Source organism: Stylophora pistillata, chromosome 10, assembly GCF_964205215.1.
Source record: "Stylophora pistillata chromosome 10, jaStyPist1.2, whole genome shotgun sequence".
NCBI lineage: Eukaryota > Metazoa > Cnidaria > Anthozoa > Scleractinia > Pocilloporidae > Stylophora > Stylophora pistillata.
The window spans coordinates 30917502-30937730 of record NC_142528.1 but is presented as its reverse complement, the minus strand read 5'-3'; the positions used below and the strand labels follow the sequence as shown (position 1 = coordinate 30937730).

Sequence of the window (20229 nt, the reverse complement as noted above, 5' to 3'; positions counted from 1 at the left end):
TTACGTCTCGAACGTAGAAATCTGGCGTTAGCTCGTGAAATGCGATATTCATAATACTAGCTTTTCTCTGAACTTGATTTCGAACTGAGGGCAGAATGCTCTTTCTTTTTTTTTTTTTCAACAGAAATAGAGAAGAGCAGAGCAGGAGAAGACGAATTGCGTGGTTATCATTGTGAACTAAAAAGTACAAGAGATCATCATGGCTTTGCGATGGATCAGAAATGTCATTTTCTCCGTAATTGCCGTTAACGTCGTTGGACAGTAAGACATCTGACTAATATAGGGTCTAATATGACTAATCTCTGAATATTGTGCGTGTTCTAAGTAGACAGTCTAAATTTTGTTTTTCCGAGAAAACAAAGTTGCCTCCGATGTCATTCTGCTGCTCTCAATCTCGTTAACTTTGCCAAGCGACCACTCTAGACGCCATGTCAAGAGAGGAAACACGCCAGAATGACAAACAGAATCTCAAATACTGACAGACAGTCCCAGTTTCTAGATAAGCTCCTCGTGACATTTTCCCATCTCCGATTGGATGTTATGTTTGCTTTGGTTTTGGTTTTACAACACTAAATCAAAATACGCTGGAAAAAATGAGGTTTCAATGTCATGGTTCAGCTAAGAGGGGCGGTACCTCAAGAAACTAAATCAATTTTACCAATATTTTTTCCTCATTATTATCATAACTGTTTACCTTTGATGAATTTTAGTGAGGAAAATAGACCTGAGCTAGCGTTAAATGGAACAGGAAATATTTCCATAACTTTGGTGGATTATCTGACGACAAAGTACGACAAGACAGTCAGGCCAAGGGCTGCATCAGGTGATTATGCAGTGGCAGATCGTTAGAGCTTCTTTATTTTGAGAACACCTTTAATTTTATATATTAAAATTCCCTTTAGAATACGAAAAAACACGGAAAAATTCCTTTTCATACACTGTTATATGATAAACTGATGTATGTCACGTTTTAAGAATAATAGTAGTTTACCAGGTTACTGCAGGGGAGAATAAAGCTCAATCTGCGGTATTACTTTCTATTTTTGGAGGGGGAGGAAGTGGGTGGGTGGAGAGTTTGGGGAGAAGGAGTAATTTGAGAGAGAGGGACGGTTAAGGGGGTGGGTGAAAGTGGAAGGGGAGGAGGGAAGGGGTACGAAGGGAGGGAAAAAAGAAGAGGGGAAAGGGAGAAGATGAAAGGGAAAGAGAAATGGGCAAGGGGGAAAGGGAGAAGGGACAAGGGAGAAAGGGAGAGGGGGAACTGGGAAAGGGGGGAAGTGACAAGGGGGACTGGAAAAGGGAGGAGGGGGAAGGGGAAAGGGAGATACGAAGAATTGAGAAGGGGAAAGGGAGAAAAGGGAACTGGGAAAGGGGGAAAGGGAGAGAGGGGGACTGGGAAAAAATGGAGGGGGGAAGGGGAAAGGGAGATAGGAAGAATGGAGAAGAGGTAAGGGAGAAGAGGGAACTGGGAAAAAGGGGAAGTGAGGAGGGGGACTGGGAAAGGGGAACTGGGAAAGGGGGGAATGGAGAAAGGAGGGAAAGGAGAAAGGAGAAAGGGAAAAAACGAGAAGGGGAAAATGAATGTGGTCAATTGATGAAAAGCTCAGGCAGTGGTTTTATGTATTTGTAAGAGTTAAACGGAAAATCATTACTGTGAGCCAAGATGTTTCCATGTCATGAAACCAATCGGAGAATGAACGGGTGATGGTAGACTACAACAGTTTGCAACACTTAGAGTCCTTTTCATTCTGATTCAGAACCACCCGGGTTCTGTTCATTTGTAATAATTATTTGATGGATTTTTCAGTGTATAAAATAAAACAATTACTCCAAACCAAATTCTTTTACCACCATTTTATAATTTGTAGGTAAACCTTCGGAGGTATTTTTAGATATATATGTGGAGTCGTTTGGAAACATAAAGGAAGTGAACATGGTAAGATCATGAGTCTATAATTCTCCTTCTTTGAATTTGAATCAATTTCCAATCATCATTTCCCTAAACAATGCTAAGGTTTTATTTTGATATGTATTCAATGTGCTTTTTGTTTGGTGTTGCACGTTCCATGAGCCTCAGTTGTAAACGAACCTTTCCGAGCGGAATAGTGCCCAGTGTTAATTGAAAGTGACACAATAAAAACATCCTTCCTTATTTGACAGCCGAATACAAAATTTGTTATCCTTCCTCGTCACTCCGTCCGTAGAGACACTTTCACCTTTGGTGATACAGGCTGCGCCAGGAATGATCCACCTCTATGGGCCACGTCCAAAGAGATCTGTACAGCTAAGGGACTGGCCCTAGTTGTTCGAAAGGTGGAGAACGCTATCCACCGGATAAAACTCTATCCTGTGGATAATGCTATACGTTTTTCTATCCGTTATCCGTCGGATAGCTATTTAACCGCTCGATAGCGTTATCTGCTCTTTATACAACAGGGCCATGGTCATTAGTTATGACCTGAGAGTAAGTGGGGTGGGGTGAGTTTGGTAGATTTTGGTTGTGTCCCGTCTTACGATAAAATTTCATTCATTCTCCCACACGGCTTTGTAATTTTTCTTATGAATTTCCCTCCCTTTTTATTGGCAGTTTTATTGGGAATCAATTTTTTATGTTCGCCCCTTCATCTTTTGTTGGCAACAACTGTTCCCCCTCTGTTCCCCCTGAAAACAGGTAATCACCCCCCTCCCCCAAATCCTCCGCCCCTCCTCGCCGGGCGTTGAATAATTACTTATCCTTAAACATCTCCCTTTCAATTCTTTGTTCTCTAGGAATTCCCAGGTTTTATGTATTTCCGTCAGATGTGGTTCGAGGATCGTATCGCTAAGTACATAACCTCTGATGGTCAAGTGCTACAGCGAGAGCATATTTCTCGTCTGTGGCTACCGGACTCTTACTGCTACAATGCTAAGACCTCAGACCTCATGTTGCCTGACACAGAAGTTCATAGCGTCATCAGAATCGATCGGAGAGGCTTCATTATGTACAGTAGAAGGTGAGTGCACCATAAATGTTATCGGAAGAAAACTGAATTTCCAAGTAGATACGTACACAAAAAGAAAAATTTAATGGATCGATCTCTTACGGGTCTTATCGATCAGACGGCGGTATATATGTTTAAATCTATCGAAAACAACTGATAAATGATGTGTTACATACTTTTGCAATTGTAAGTCAGTGAAAGGCAACACACATTTAGCTCTCATATCCAGAGTCCTCTTTTCTTTTTTTAGTACGCACATTATCGCTTCATGTGAGATGGATTTGCACGATTTTCCTATGGACACACAGCGGTGTAAATTATCATTTGGTAGCTGTGAGTAATTATTTTTCTTGATTTTGGTTTTTTTGATCGCATTCATTTTGTGCTGGGTGGGCTTTGACGAATGGCCGCTAATGCACGAACGTCAGCTTTCTAATCTCTTTACGATGGCCAATCAACATTTATTTATCAACTCTGTCAATAAAACTAAATTATACATGAAGAAATGCCATGGGAAAGGTTTTATAGTTGTTATTCAGTTGACTTTCCGAATTTTCCACGAGTAGAAGTCGACCCTCTCTTGTTTTAATTTTCTTCATTTTTGTCTCTACTATTTTACCTGTCGTAGATGGCCATACAGACAATGACATTCTCTTAAAATGGAGGAATCCCACGATTTCAATTGCCAATAAAGAAATGGCGCAATTTTCCGTTGGTGACGCAACCTTGTCCACTGAAGTCAACGAGTTTTCCACCGGTAAGAATGCGAAATGAATATAAGTAATGAGCATGTCCAACTGAACTTGCTTGACTGTAATTTGCTTCCGCTCGAATACCAGATGAACTCTCGCAACGATTAAGTGGTCCAAGGAACTTGATTAATTTGGAGGAATGGTCAATATGGTGCCTTTAATTTATAATCCTAACGAAAATGTTGCCTTAGTGGTTAATACACCGAGTCTGATAAACAAATTTGTTCGGATGTCTTCAAAATTTCTTGAAATTCAACTGATGGGTTTTTCCAGCATCAGAATACATTTTGGGTTAATCTGGGTGAGAACCAGGGTTTAGGCGAAGTCACTTTTAGGCGAAGAAAATCTGAGTGAAAGCCTCTCCGCATCAGGGAGTGGGAATTTTTTGATTCGGTAGTCACAGCCAAGGTCTGATCAACCAATGTGTCGAACAGTGACTGGATGTCCTTTCTCAAAACATTACTAACTCTTCTTCTTTCATTTTTCCCAAGGGAACTTTACGGTGTTGACAGTGACATTTCCGTTCAAGAGACGCATGGGTTATTACATCATCCAGGTCTACATCCCTTGTATATTTCTGGTCATGCTCAGTTGGATCGTGTTCTGGATGAGGCCTGATGACAGCGCCAGTAGACTGACTGTGGGCATCACAACTATCTTGACCATCGTGTTTTTGCTCGGGTATACCAACGGAATGCTTCCGAAGGTAAGGGAACAGTCATAATCTATTAATCGGGTAGAGGGGGGGGGACTGAAGGAGTAGTTTGAGGCGATCACATGGTTTTAGGAGCCGACAGAGTATAAAAGGATGACTTTAAAACTGTCTGCCAATTAATTGCCAACGAGGGAGGGGCGTAATAAGAATATATGACAGAGCCGTACAGGAGGATCAGGTGAATGTTACCAAATCCACTGACCCAACCTGTCATAATTGAGAACAACTTGTTCCAAAACAAAAAACGAAATAACAATATGGTTAGTAATTCGCCGATTTCCATACTGCTAATTCCTGAACGATATATCAAAATAAATACTTAAGTTTATTCTAACTGGAAAATACAAATTTCCACTCAATATACCAAGCGAGAGAAAAACGTAAAATATTGAGCTGCAAACTACAGCTAGCCACGCTTAAAAAAACCATAGATGTATGTAATTTAAAGAGGTTGTGTGGATTAGTGACTTCTGCTAAGAAATTGTTCACATACTTTTTGGTCACAGGTCAGCTATGTTAAAGGAATGGACTGGTACCTAATGGTGTGTTTCACAATCATTTTTCTGAGTCTGTTGGAATGCATTGTCGTGGACAGGTTGTGGAGAGCAAACGCCAGGAAAATAGAAGACGAACGAAAAAACAGAAACACGAGGAATTCCGGTGACGAGGAACTAAGAACGGTAAAAAAAAAAAAACAAAATGTGGAACATAGCCGACCAGATTTTAATGATATGTGCCTCGCATATGATACTGAAATCTGATTGGCTTTGTCCCATCGTGCCCTCGTCTACTTTATATATAGTACGACCGATTTCAAAATTGTTCGCCGTTCGTAATTCTATCATAATAGGATTTTTTTAACAATTTGCCTCCTTGTAGAACTGATTCAATTGCATTTTCTTCTAAATAGAATTCCATGAGGGACAGAAGTGGACTGAACTGCCGTTATGTGTCTGGTGTTCAAATTCTGAGACCACGAAAAGCAGATACTGGCACTCAAACAAACAACGAGGGAGGAAATCGCCTGAATCGCTGGGAATCAAATGAACACGGAGAACTTTCCCATATGATAAAAGATGAATACAGGCATTTGAGCCTCGGGGAGATGCGTCCGCCTTTGCCCGATGAGGCCTGGGTCGAAATGGACGAGGAAAACACGCAGGCGCATTACGACACAGTTGTTCGCTGCTTCTTCAACAAAAGGAACTATCGCCCGATGGAACTCTCGGCTAAAGTGGACAAAGCAAGCCGCATCTTGTTTCCGTTAACGTTTTTAATTTATAACATTGCATATTGGGTGACTTACCTCCATGGCATTAATGTTTTACCCTACAGAATATAAAATACCAGATACTGGGGTTAGCGAGGTGTAAGTCACAGCTTCAAATCTAGTTTTGCCTATTTCATTGATAAGATCATTCCAGCCTTTGACACATTGTAACTTTCACTTGCACCGAAAACAATTTTTTTTCGGAAAGAGCTCTCGTTGTGTCAATCAAATGTGTCCATCGATCGTTCCCGAGATCTGAAAGCCGCTCACTTTCATTACTGATGCGGTTACATTTTGTTGTAGCCTTTCTTTTGAGAGTTGGACACCAAACAGTGTAATAAAATTGTAAAAGGATCGTATTAACTGATCATTGGTTGGAGTGAAAGAGTGAAAACGAGCTGTAAATATAAACACAGTAATAATTTAAGGATTTTCTGAACCTCTGAGGTATGTGTCCCTTTGTGAAAGAAATGAAAATTATGTAGAATAAATTCACCGAGGTAAGCATGATTCGTTATGAGTGTGAATCTTTTTTCTCTCTGTCTGTATTGAATTTATTCAACTGTTCGCTTTTCACAATTCTGATACGTTTACCTGAGGCGGAATAAAGACTGCTTCAATTGTGAAGTATAATAAAGTATAATCAAACTTTCTAGATCTCTCTTTCCGACTTAACTAACCCGAGGTTGTTCCCTTTGTCAGTTTTATTGTTCCCCTCAAAGAAGTTAGATACCTTTGTTTATAGACTTTCACTAATTTTACATACATATACTTATTTCTCCCACGGTATTCTTTACTTGGGCCTGTCAAATTATTGCTATTTTTGTTTAAATATTTGTAAGTCTTGCGTGCTGCAACTCGATAAAAGGCGTTATTCTTTCATGTTACCATTTTTAGGTTGACTAAAGAATAAATTTTTTTTTTTAGTACAAACATCAAGCTTTAATTAAAGTGGTCCGTATTTCTTTAATGAATATCCCCGTAAATGTCAAGTGTTCTTGCATTTTTGTCTTACCTAGAAATTTACGAGTTTCTCAACTTGAAACTATCTTAGATTAACACATATATATAGGAAGAGCGATGAATTTCCCCTTGAATTCTTTTCCCTTTTAAGGACTCTTGGAATTATAATCGTGTTGTCTGCTTTGTTTAGCGATACCACACCCCGCAAGACTCAAGCCCCCTTTTGACCAAGCTTGGGTTTCCGGCAGACGCCTGTTATAAGCTTAGTCGGTTATCAAGGCAATGACATAAACTTTTAAGAGCAAGAAACATCCTTTGTAAGTGTTCCGCTAAGAGATAGGGTACTTGATAGCTTATAAATATTTTGTCTGCTTTATTCATTTCTTTACTTCGTAGAAGTTCATCTTTTTTAGAATCTCGCATGATTTTAAGATCCCTCCAAGTTATGTAACCGCAGGTGCCGCATGTGCGTTAATGGAAGGCATGCTGCCTCAGCATGCCAGTAAAATAAGGGAATTATCTAAAGCTCTCAGAGTAACAGGCATTCATAACAATAGAATTTAATTACAATAGGAGTGATATCTGGTTTACCAATGGAATACAGGTGATAATGAAACGAACGGCCTGGGGTTCAACACAATGGCTTCCTACCTGACGGCAACCGCTCAGATGTTTCCCCATAGCCAATCAAGATCAAGAATTACGAAAACAATATAGAAATTACCTACAAGGCTCCCTGGGGAAGCTTTTGAAACACAGATTTCTGCTCTTGTAAAGACAGACATTTTCTCAGTTACCACTAACAATTATCCCTAATGTTGCCAAATAACCATCAAAAATTATGTTGCTATGTTTCAAGAAATTGAGGCACGTCATTAACTTCGTCGCAAGGCGTTGTGTAAAATTTTACATTAGTGTGAAGTAAAACAGATTTGAATACTACTGTTCAATAGCAAGCTCAAAGTTTATTACAAACAGCTTAGTTATACCACGCTATCGAGAGCAAACACCTGCTCAGGCGCCCTACTGGAGAGCTCTAATTTGGAAGATCGTTTCATACACACACTCTCGATACTTCAAACTTCTAGAAACACTCGAATGGAAAATGAGGTCGTTGTGATCGGTGTTGTAGAGACGTTCTATTGAACCATCTCTGTGAAGATCAATCAGTTTTCTGCGGAGCTGACACTTTTTTCCACTTCTATTTGGAATATTGATATTCCATATCAACCTGCCGATACTAAGAGTTCTCGGAACGAAAGTATCTCTAAACTGTATTTCGTCACTGTTTTAACAAGGTAGGTAGTTTTTGTTTTAAGCCAGTTTGTCCGTACAAAAGTAAAAGTTTGGTCGAGAACGACATACATAAATAAGACTGGAAATCGAGCTTACAGCCATCTCAGAATAAATTTTATTCCGATGCGGAGAATTGAATTCAATTTCGAACATATGGGGTTTCTAAACAGACTGATCTACGCTGTTAGCTTCACAAACTCGCATTCCACAGCACCGGTATGGCGATTTTCAGGAGTGATATCGAATCTTGGTTTTTTTAAAATAATATGAACTTTAGCCAAAGCTTTTTTACAAGTCGAATTTGTATTGTGTTGCATCTGATTAAAGGGATTAGTTTTCATCAATTCATCAATTCTTTCGCTACGAATATTTTTATAAAAAATGATTTTAATTTAACTTTACGTTTTTTGAATGGCAAAATAACTCAGGATTATTCCTCTACAAAAGGCAAAAAAGGGATTCTGTGGCATACTGGAATGGTCTTACAGACGACGAGAATACTTTCTTTTGACAAAAAAGCAACAACATTCATAACTATTTGAAACAAAAGCTAGAAAGAAACAACGAGACACGCTTAATTTTAATTTTTAAGCTGGTCAATAGCTTTGAAAGCAAGCTGAAAAATAACATCATCTATTGTTGATTCCTTCATAAAATGTATCGGCTGACAAGAAACAATAACCAAGGGAAATTATCATTTTGACAAGATTCAAAGCAACCATCCTCAGTAAAAGTTTTTTGTATGAACACAGAGGAGATCCACGGAAGATGAGAAAGATTAAAATGTACTACTGTACTTTTGTAATGATAGAGACCTTGATTTTGTAGTGTTTCCAGGGAAAGAAAGAAATGTGCTTTTCAATTGGTTGTTGTGAAAACTAAAGTAAATTTAAAGTCAGTGCAAAAGCCGAGCAGTACAAAGTTGAATAGGACAAGAAACCAATACAAGCCGACGAAAGTAACTCTACAAGTGAAATAGACCCTTTCAAAGTTAACGCAGCCATTTTGCCTGGGGTGCAAAACTGCTGGGGCGAACGAAAAATGTACAGTGAATGTATGGGAAAAGTTGAGAAAATGATGCTCGATAATTTGAGGAAGGTTGACATCGTGGAATTTTTATGAATTACAAACTAAAGATACCAGACCTACCAGTTTACCGCTCAAATTTGAGAAATGAAGTCTCGCGAAGAAAGCCGCAAATTAAGAGTTTGATTTTCCATATATTTGTCTCTAACACCAAACCGCCGTTTCCGGGAAAATTTAAAAGCATTTGTATGAAAGACTAAAAATAAGATTTGTCACTTCTCAGTGAGCCTGAACACTTCACATTTAATCGGCAACATCTTTTGCTAGGTATCTTTACTTCGTAATTCATAGAAATTGCAGAATGTCAACCTTCCTCAGATTATCGAGCATCAATCTCTCCGATGCAAACCATCAAGTGTGGTGTCCCTCAAGGTTCGATTTTAGGCCCACTATTGTTTATTCTATACATTAATGACCTTCCTAATGCCTCTGAATTATCAGACCCTCTACTTTTTGCTGATGACATCAGTATCTTTTATTCTCACTAAAATCTAAATTGCTTAGAATCTATACTTAATGATGAACTCCAAAACATTGACGTTTGGCTAAAATGTAACAAGCTTTCAGTTAATGCAAAGAAAACCAACTATATAACTTTTAAAACCAGACAGAAGAAATTTAACTCCAGCATTTCTCTCTCCTATGGAGGTAAACCCCTACAACAAGCTAATGTAACTAAATTCCTTGGGGTCTATATTGACAATCATCTCACCTGGAAATACCATATCAGCTATGTATGTAAACAAATCGCTAAATCAATAGGTATTTATTTAGGTCTCGCTTTTCCCTATCCTCTGCAACCAAGCTCACTTTGTATTACACCTTAGTTTGTCCTTATATCGTCTATTGTAACTCCGTCTGGTCGTCCACATACGTATCTAACTTAAATAGACGAAGGGCTAACGCTCGAAACGTCAGCTTTTGTAATTGTTACGGTGGCCAATTTACCATTTCAACTTTGTTGATATATCCAAATTATTTCGTTACTCCCACCGACGCAACCCCAAACTGTTTCTTTCGAAACTATCAGCCTTTATTAACTTAAATAGAATTTATTATTTGCAAAAGCGAGCTGTGCGGGCGATCACCAACTCAGACTATCGAGACCACTCTGCCCCTTTATTCTCCAAACTAGGAATTTTAGATATTTTCCAAGTCAATACGTTTGAAATCGCTAAATTTATGTTTTATGTTTTATTTCAAAAATAACATATTGCCCCCATTGCTTCTCAATCTTTTTGTAAGGAATAGCCAAATTCACAAGTATGGTACCAGAACAGCCAGTAATTATCGAACGCATTTGTGCCCTACAAATGTCAAGCAGTTTACAATTCTCTACCAAGGTCCTAAAATTTGGAACTCTCTCCCTATTTCAGTCACTCGTTCGTCAAACTTTCTTAGCTTTAAAGCGAAATTGCAAGAGTTTTTACTTAAATAATCACTGAATTTGCCAAGCCGCACATTCGCAGCACTTTTTCTTTACTTAATTTATTATTCTACGTGAGGTGGCTCTCCCATAAGCCTGGTGGCTTCTTGGGTCTCCTCGCCTTCTAACTGTTATCGCTGTAATTAACTATTTTTTAATTGTTAAAATAAGGCAAATAAAGATGATGATGATGATGATGATGATGATTTTTTCCATACATTAACTGTACATTTTGCGCTCGCCCCAGCAGTTTTGCAGCCCCGGAAAAATGACGGCGTTAACCTTGAAAGGGTCTATAGCGGGAATACGAGAGCGACCAAGTCACGCTTCGTTTCAATTTTGCCTCTGATTGGCTGAAACAGAGGGGTGGGCGTTTTCAACACCATTTATAGAGAATAGGGACACAGAACCGAAGCAGTCTCCCGGATAACTTTCAACACCCAACTTTGATATACTCTATAAGCGTGTGTCACAGTTTATGACCTGACCTCAACCTAAGCAATATCTCTGGGAAGGAGATAGAGAAATGTGTCCACACCTTGTCCTCACTTTTTCAAGTCTCATTTCTCTTTTTACTCATCTTTTTAGACCAAGAGGTTTACTCTTCTCAGACCGTTGGAGGCATTTAGACGTATATAGCCGGCAAGACACAGGGAAATCTACATTGAAAGTACTCTCTGAGTTTGTCAGAAGACAAGGTTGTTTGCGGATCTTAACCGGGATGGCATGGTTCATTTTGATTGTTTATCAAGCATTCCTTCTTGCTGCAGCCAGGTAACTTCTTAACTAAATTTGGTTTCAAGTCTAAACTTCTAGTCTTAACATGTACAGAGTAATTCGTCAAAAATGCTCATTAACTCATTCTTAAAAGAAGTCAATTGCACTGTGTAAAAGTATAAAATAATTAGATTTGCACCAAAACGTAAGGAAAACGTTACACCAAAGAACTGAATTCTTATGTCTTATATTCACTGTATTCTTGTTTTGGTATCTGTTGAATTTGGTTGTCTTTTATGGTGGTCTCAAAGTAAAAGGAATCCCATGCCGAGAAATCAAATACGAAATGACGGCGTAGTATGCGCAGTGTGAAAGATTTGCAGACTTTAAAAATGGTTGCTGTACAAAGCTTTATGTGAGAAATGAATAAAATGCAGCTATATGTTTGGAGATAAAGTGGATAGTCAAAATGTCTAAGTCTAAACCATTAAAAAACAACATATGCAACACTCACAAGAATTCCTACGATCCCCGATGTACCAAAGTTCGGTCCCGGACGGTAATTTTTTTGACCACTTATGCCCTCTTTGATCCTTTAAATCCGCCTGTGTTTACCATTATCCATGTCTCACCACGCCGATGTAAGGTAGTGTTTTCAAATTCTCCACGTCCTCTGCGATGATCGATTATCCATTCGAGACATATTTCAAGCCACAGAGAGCCGTTTAAATTCGGCCGAAATAGCTGAAAAATTCCCGTATTTCATATTTTTCCAGGTATCGATCTCTTTGGGGAAACGAGCGCTTGTGCAAGTAAAAAAATGAGTCGAATTTGGTGAAGTCTTGATACTCACAAGAAAAACACTCGCCATCTTTTAAGGGCTTTGTAACCTAGTTTTTTTGGCGGATTTCCGCTGTTCTGAAGCTGTTCATCGCATGGAGTGTGCTAATTTTGATTCCGATCTTATGAATTATGCATGTATACATAATTCTATAATTTGGATATATCAACAAAGTTGAATTGGTAAATTGGCCACCGTAACGATTACAAAAGCTGACGTTTCGAGCGTTCGCCCTTCGTCGGAGATCCAAACAGTTTCTTTAGAAACTATCAGCCTTTATTCATATGCATAATTGTAGTTAATTACATTTCCTGTTGCTTAATAATATCTTTAAAGACATTTGACTTCCAAAACATAGTAATCCTTTATTTGTAAAAACGCTAACTTCATTTGAAAAATGTCTGATAGACCCCCATTAGAAGCATTTTTGAAATGGGAATTGAGAATTGAAAGTCCCTCATTAGCATATGCAGCGCCCACGACGTCAACCGCTGACTGTCGTCGATTTCTCAGCATGCTAAGTCCATGAGGTCCCTATTGAGAAAGACAAGAATCATTATCGAGCTTATGCGCAGCTAGTATACACGAGGATATTCTTTGTTGAATTTCCAGCTTGATAGAATATTTAATATGATGACTGTCTGAGTCCATTTGCTCTCGTGGTTTCAGTGCGAATTCAACACTCCAAGTGCTTAAAAAGCATTTGACCAACTCCCGTTACGACAGAGGAACACATCCCAATGATGGAGGTATGACTTGTATGAAAAAACGTCAATTGGTCAGATAAGCTGTTATTAACCGATTATTGGTGACTAATCAATGCTCAATTTAGTGCTCGACAACCAAAAACATAGCTTTTTTTTCTTCTGAAGAGTTAAACACCTCGAAAACGATCCATACCCAGTAGACATCAGTAACAAATCAATCGAGTGTCGTTAAAATTCTCCCAACGTTACCATTACAACCAATCATAACATAGGAAAATTTCACAAGGAGCCAATGGGAACTCAAAGTAAAAGTAAAAAGATCTGCCAGTTGAAATTGTGGGGAAAATATCTGAGAAAATTATCAATTGTTATACTCAAAAATTAATAATGTCGTTTTGTTACTCAATCTTAGCGAATTACACGTTAATATTGGTGGATCTTTATGTGGAATCGTTCGGAAAGATAGAAGAAGTCAACATGGTAGGATATTTTAAACTATTACTACTGCTTGCAGTCAGTCATTTTGCAGGTTATGAAGTCAATAATGCACTCTCTGAGATAACTTAATTTTCAATAACTCCCCATTGATGTCACGGTCTATCAAAAAACGACCATGTATAGATATCGTTCTCGCGAGTACAAGCGTGATGTGTGACAGCGCGCCTGATAAATTGTCTCACTTCGTGGGTCTAGGACTGTACAATTCGTTAAGAAATAGAAACAAATCTTGTAAGTGAAAATGCGTCGTATAATAGAAAACTGAATAAAGGTAAAGAAACTTGGAAAATAGGGAGTATTGTAGAGCAAAATTCTCAAGAGTAGCCAAAAAGAGATATTTATCCTCAGTTGGGAAAATAAGCAATCAGAACTTGGAAGTCAAATTAGGGAAGGCATGTTCATTATCTTTTATCGTGGACTATGAGCTTTAAAGAAGCTCACGCTCAATAAACGGTAGGGTGAAAAATAGATTCAGCGTCTTAATCTCAGCTGACGTCATGAATTTAAGAATGAAATTCAAGAAATAATTTTTATTTCGTTTCCTGGAATCTTGAGACAAATACAAGATTATGTCATGATAGACAGTGATTGACACAGGCATACTCGGAAAAAAAGAACTCCAAGTGCTCGCAATAGCTCCTTAAGTACTTCAGATGCTCTACCACTAAGCTATGTGAGATTGTGCAGTGGCAGGTCTAGGGTAGGAGGAAAAGCCGACAGGTGTACACACACAAAACATCTGCCCCCCTCCCCCTTAGCTCGTGGTCTGGATCCGCCTCTGTTGTGGTAGGAAAAGCCGTAAAAGATTTCTCCTATCCCGTACAGGAATTAGATGCGTATATGTACTTCCGTCAAGAATGGCACGACCCTCGATTAGCAAACGTCGTGAACAAAACTGTGCATCTGGCCAGAGATGACATCAACTTAATATGGAGGCCTGATACTTTCTCATATAATTCTCGCGGAACAGATTTGGATAAAGAAGACAAAAGCTTACATTCCGCTATGAAAGTGGAGCCCTCAGGGCACGTCTTCTACTCAAGAAAGTAAGTTTGCTTTTCACAAGAAAATTACTTCTACCCGCTAATACGTCTTTCCGGAATTCAACGGGAGACTGGGGTGGAACTAAACTCGCGAAGCACACTGGGGCTGTTTTTGGAGACGCGAGCCAAAGTGATAAGGAAAAACATGGGGAAATTCTCGTGCTGTGTGCCTCGTTGCACAAATAATTGGCGTAATTCCTCAGATTTGAAGTTCCATTCACTTCCTCAGGATCCTAAAGTGCTCTCTGAGTATGTTAAGTTGATACGAAACCTTGATCTTAAAATACACTCATCGAGTACAAAAATATGCGGCAAAAATTTTCCGCAAGGCGAAAGGACGCGTCGTACACAACTCCCATCGATTTTTCCATGGTCTAAAGCTAAATCAAAACGTCGTGAACTAGTTAAGCACGACGTACCGTCCAAAAGAAAAAGACGAAAACCCTCTCCGACCAAAAGTGTTTGTGTTGAACTCCACAATGTCGAGGAGTCCAACGAAACCCTTCGAAAGGAGATTAAACAGCAAAGAAACCCGAAAGATATGATTGTCCCTGAAGATATTATTGAGACTGATGGAATAGAAGACAAAACTGATCAAGTACATCGTTCGGAGAAGGAAGAGAACAATGTGGAAACCCTGAAGGATCTTAAGGCAAAACTCGAGTCACTTGAAAAAGATTTGGAAGAATGTAAACAACAACTTTGTTCAGCGAATAAAGAACTAGATCAACTGAAGTATAAAGTTGAAAATGAGCCAAAATTCGAGTTAGACGATTACAAGGATAACGATGAATCCATTTCACTTTACACAGGATTTCCTAGTTATGCTACAGTGATTTTGTGCTTCGATACTCTGAAAGCTAAAGCTGAAAACCTAAGTTATGGTGGTCATGAATGAGTAAACTTTGTCTTTATCGAGTCCATTCTTGATATAGTCGTTAACCCTGAAAAATTAAGGGAAAAAAGCGAATTTAAAAGGCAAATTCAGCATGATTTTGTTGAAATTTACTTGATCTCGGCTTTCTACACTGCCCAATCATATTCTGCTAATGATCTGTGGAAAATTTCCATTCAAGAGGTTTAAAGATAACTAAACAAACAGTGTTGACATCAAGCTAAAATACCTTATCGCAAGTTGTTCTCTTTTGCCACCAACTTTCGCTCCACGGCAGCTTAACGATCGCTTTAGAACGTTAATGGTACATTGCTCAACAGGTGTATTTAGTTTTGCGCCTGGAATATCATCTTCGTTTAGTAACAGGCTCGTAATATTATCTTTTTCTACCGATAACTCTGTCATGATTAAAATTCGCGGGCTATTCCCGCGTCTCCAAAAACAGCCCAAGGGTGCTTCGGGTGTTAAGTTCCGCCCCAGTCTCCCGTTGAATTCCGGAAAGGGCAATTCGACCTAAATTCAAACACAATAACAATATCTAAGGAAGACTATGTACTACTTATTGACTGAGTAGGAGGGCCTTACGGCAAAATAGTTCCCCATTAGTCCTCCATACAATATTTATGGGCTATTGAATCGGGACCAATTGCACCCCAAAATTGACTGCTAAAACACTTGATATCATCTGCATCTCTAGTGTTCAACTACAGTCTTATTGTTTATCTTTAGTACTCATTTAGTGTCTGCCTGTAATATGGATCTTCACGACTTTCCAATCGACACACAGAACTGTTCGCTCACATTTGGGAGCTGTAAGTACAGAGCAGTAGATGTTTCATGTATTTTGGCGGGAATATTCGCCACTTGCACTCTTTTGAGTCCATCCAAAGAAAAAAAGGAAAGAAAGATTATTCTAACTAAAATAATGTTACATGTATTTATTTCTTTGAAATATTGGATACCTGAACATGAAGTTTCTGAGATCATGTCAAGCGACTTTTTGTTATAGAGCGGAGTGCAATGGCCTTATGGCGGTTAAGTAAATCAAAGAGGAAGTAAATTTGTGGCTGCAATATGCGATAAAATTTGTCGAAAAACGTGTAAGCGTAAGGTAGGATCCAACAACGTCAAGTTAGACAATAAAGCGCGAAACGCGTCTGGTTTGCAAAAAAATCAGATGGCAAGGGCGATGAAAATTAAATTAGTACGTTAACAAAAACATTGCGATCTGTATGGCAATCAATGTAATCTACAGTTAGTGCCTCATTGCAACTTGGCTGCTGAAGTGTTTTATTCAGAGTGAGATGCAGGGTCTCATCAAAAAATTATTTCATAGGTTTTCAAATAACCCATGACTATGCACTTAGATAGCCAGCTCGTAATCAGACGAATATTGTTCAGTCCGTCTTAACACATATTGTGTTGCATCTGTCTCAGACGGGTTTTCTACGCGAGATGTTGATTACAGGTGGAAGCGAGACTTTATCACCGTCGAACAAACTACAATGGCGCAGTTTTCGATCGTATCGGCAAAACCCTCACGCCGAGTTGGAGTATATATCTCAGGTAATTTTTTTCATTAGATTTGGCACTTAAAAGCTCTTGCGCTCTACAAGACAAACTTTAAGTTACTAAGCCATGTATGAGTTCTCGAATATTTGTGTGGTTAGTTACGGAAACATATAGTATATTCATAGAGAATTTCCCTGTTAGAGTAAAGTGCCTGTTGTAAGTTTCCTTTCATATTTTTTAGTCTTATTGCAACAGATTTCATTTAGATTATCAATACAGAGCTATAGCACATGCATGACATCAGAAAAAAGTCTACGCAACAAATATTCCCTGAAAAAAAGTTGTTAAATTGAAGTTGTGTCTTCTGCAAACTAACGCGGTCGTCCTCACGTAGTGTATATGCATTATATCATTACATTTGCGTTAATGACAAATTTTCCTGGGTATCATACACAGGTAACTATACCATTGTGGGAGCATTCTTCTTGCTGCAGAGGCGTCTGGGATACTACATGATCCAGCTGTACCTTCCATGTATTTTCCTGGTAATGCTCAGCTGGATCGTGTTCTGGATGAGTCCTGATAATGGAGGTGACAGGCTGACTGTCGGCATCACTTGCATTCTCACTATTGTTTTCCTATTAGGCTACATCAATGGCATGCTGCCCAAGGTTAGAGAACTCTCATGACTGATAAATGACGGGCGCTATGAACTGCTAATACAACCGTCAAAAGAAGGATACTTTTTCTTTTTTCAAGAAATAGTTCAGAAAAGTTCGCTCTCTGCAAAAATTATAGGCTTACGCCGAATAAATATTGGCCATACATATCTAAAATAAATTTAAAATAGAATAAATGAATTTTGGCTCTTGTCGACATCCAAGGCCCGTTGCTATCGTTTCTGCTATTTGCCAGTGAGGATCTTTCTATCTTAGTGTTATCAAAAACGGAAGACTCTTTCCCTGTAACACCTCAAAACACTTCTATCTGTGAGTAAAACTTCTCAACAATGCCTAGTCATAGTGTTCCTCTGGCTAAAAGTCATGAACTTAACTCACGCCAAAGAGAATGATAAAACATGATACCTGGATATATTTCTATACAGAAAGAGACTTAAACAACGCATAACTTTCAGAACATTATTTAGCCGAACTTCTTTGTAGGTGAGCTATGTGAAAGGAGTGGACTGGTTCCTAATGACGTCATTTCTTTTTATCTTTCTGTCGCTGGTTGAGTGTGTACTGGTAGAGAGATTGGCCAATGAGAACCAAAAAGAAGAGATCAAGGAGGAAGGAATAAACAACGAAGGACTGGTAATGAGGTTTCCACTTTATTTTTTCAACTGTGAAATTATCTTCCATTGACGTACGGAGACCAAACAGAGTCCTTCCTCCAAAAGATGCTGGCACAGCTGAGAAAAAGTTTAATCCGTTACTCACTAACATCAGTGTGCATATTCTCCATACTTTTCTTTATTGCACGTAACACAAGATTTTTATTCCATAAAACTCATTTGTAGCAATCTAGACGCTTTATTTTCACATGTGAAAAAACCTGCAGAGCCAATCAGAATGGTGTACAGCTCTTTTACGTGTCGAAGTATAACCAATCGAATTGCTTGAAAGAGTTACGCGGGCGCTCGCTTACTCGCGCTCTCAAAGTTTTTGCAACTGCTCACATGCTCGTATTCTCATTTTAAAAGTACTCGCAAAATTTGGCCTTTGCTCGAGTTGCTTTATTGATATCGTGCTTAGATTAAAAAAAACTTTTGTAAGTGCAGTTTTCCGTTGAGCACTTTATTCCCTTAATGTACATGTACTGCGATATTTTCCACTGCCGTTAAATTTGCATTGTTAGTGAGTTTTTGTTCTTTGCGTTCAGAAAATTATTTCAATGAAAATTTTCGTGTTAAGTGCAATAAACAACTCACGACATAGAAAGTGCTTTGTACGGGGTTTTATTCACTCGTTCTTTTTGTCAAAAGCCCTCCCTCGCTCGTACCTCGCTCGTTCGGGCTTTTGACACAAACAACTCGTGAATAAAACCCCATACGCCGCACTTTCTATGACGTAAACTATGTGTATACATTTTCATTCTCATGACCTTGATGTGTAATCGAGGGGTGATACTGTATGGAGAAATTACATACTAGTCACTCTTAGGAGTTAAAACGTTAAGATCTAAGCAACTGCGCACTCACCCCTCCCCAAACCTAACGATGGTCAACTGATAACAAGTAAAGGTTAGGGGAGGGGTGAGTGCGCACTTATATTGAAATTGAACCGAAGTTTCAATCCCCGATGGGTCGTAACAGTGAATCAAATGGAAAAAAATTTTCTTGATTTTGCAGAACACTTCACGATTATCCTTGAGCAAGCTGAACCCTCGTTATCGCAGGAACTCAAAAAGTTTGAACATCTCAAGTGACTCCGTCAAATCCCCTGCTAAGGGAAGAGTTCACATCCTACCAGTGACGGCCACAGCCCCTCGTAACGAGACTACCCCGAATGACGAGACACCAGAGCTATCTCAGAAGAATGGAAGCTTCTTACAGTGTCTTGAAGGAAGCCCAAGGTCACCCAGAACTAAATGTGGAATGAAAAAAAGAACTCTCCCTGAAAAAATTGACTTTGCCTGTCGAATTATGTTTCCCCTTTCCTATGCCTTGTACAATTTGGGCTACTGGTATGTTTATCTGCACGGCATTGATATTATCACATGAGATTTTCACTTTAATCGTAAAACCGAAAGTCATCGTAACTCCCCAGTGCCAATGGTGGTTGTCGCACAACAATCCAGACTCGTTGCGGGACGAATCAGGATATGACTGCCTAGACAAGTTTTTGTTCCCGTAATAGTCAATCTATTTTTTTCGAAATTATATATCTCTACGTACTTACACATGAAATGCTTTCCTATGAAATACACGCAACGGAAGTAATTGGTGTGCGTAGAATCCCTTTTTTCTGATTGTATGCTTAGTTTGTAAAAAGCTCTATTGACTTCGTTTTTTGGTTGGTTCTTACTTCTGGTCTATTGGAGGTCAGCCGCATAGATGACATCATTATCAAAAAATGTTTTTGCTTCTTCACTATATAAAACGAATTGATTCCATGTTGCCGTGGGTCTGGGCACGATGACGTCAAAATGTAGTAAGAACAAAAAATGGCACACTACTAGACGCAGGCGCAGACGCAGCCGATTGCGTCTCTGATGTCCTCACCGCATTTTGACTTCTATGGCAACATTGAATCTATCTCTGAGCATTAATAATTAATGAAAAAACCTTAAAATACTGTACAAAAAACTGCTAACGTAAATGTCTGTGCGACTATTGTACTGAAAAACACATTTAAACCAGGATATAAACTATAGAGTTAACTGTGTGTTGGATGTCTTACAAATTAGTTAAGTATGGCAACCTACAAGAATTGGCCATGTAGATTTAGTTACTGAATTTATATGAATTGTTTACGTGTAAGTTCTTTTGGTTTTCACATCGTAACCATTAAAGCTATAGGTTATTGCAA

The 20229-nt window shown here is 38.8% G+C and overlaps 2 protein-coding genes and 1 long non-coding RNA gene across 6 annotated transcripts in view; 2 read left to right on the top strand and 1 right to left on the bottom strand.

Moving 5' to 3' along the window:
- Positions 1–6368, top strand: part of LOC111322489 (gamma-aminobutyric acid receptor subunit gamma-3) — a 9329-nt gene extending 2961 nt beyond the window's left edge. For all 3 annotated transcript variants that reach the window (XM_022925594.2, XM_088735553.1, XM_088735551.1), the window contains exons 2-10: positions 125–261; positions 711–823; positions 1866–1933; positions 2767–2990; positions 3229–3311; positions 3607–3735; positions 4222–4436; positions 4952–5125; positions 5356–6368. In XM_022925594.2, the coding sequence (XP_022781329.2) occupies positions 200–261; positions 711–823; positions 1866–1933; positions 2767–2990; positions 3229–3311; positions 3607–3735; positions 4222–4436; positions 4952–5125; positions 5356–5787 (1500 nt within the window). In that variant the 5' untranslated portion in view covers positions 125–199 and the 3' untranslated portion in view covers positions 5788–6368. The remainder of the gene's footprint in view (positions 1–124; positions 262–710; positions 824–1865; positions 1934–2766; positions 2991–3228; positions 3312–3606; positions 3736–4221; positions 4437–4951; positions 5126–5355) is intronic.
- The window catches only part of LOC148722679 (uncharacterized), a 25559-nt gene extending 13478 nt beyond the window's left edge, over positions 1–12081 (bottom strand). The window contains exon 1 of the long non-coding RNA XR_015992349.1: positions 11718–12081. This is a non-coding gene — a long non-coding RNA (uncharacterized LOC148722679). The remainder of the gene's footprint in view (positions 1–11717) is intronic.
- On the top strand, positions 7656–20229 carry LOC111322490 (gamma-aminobutyric acid receptor subunit gamma-2). 2 transcript variants are annotated; one of them, XM_088735554.1, is made up of 10 exons: positions 7656–7976; positions 11075–11260; positions 12714–12793; positions 13164–13231; positions 14075–14295; positions 15917–15999; positions 16625–16753; positions 17156–17370; positions 17935–18012; positions 19050–20229. In XM_088735554.1, the coding sequence occupies exons 2-10, from the start codon at positions 11208–11210 to the stop codon at positions 19419–19421; spliced, it is 1299 nt and encodes a 432-aa protein (XP_088591680.1). In that variant the 5' UTR covers positions 7656–7976; positions 11075–11207; the 3' UTR covers positions 19422–20229. The 2 variants fall into 2 exon arrangements, with proteins under 2 accessions (XP_088591680.1, XP_022781330.2); XM_022925595.2 differs by having other exon boundaries at positions 7699–7976; positions 17863–18012.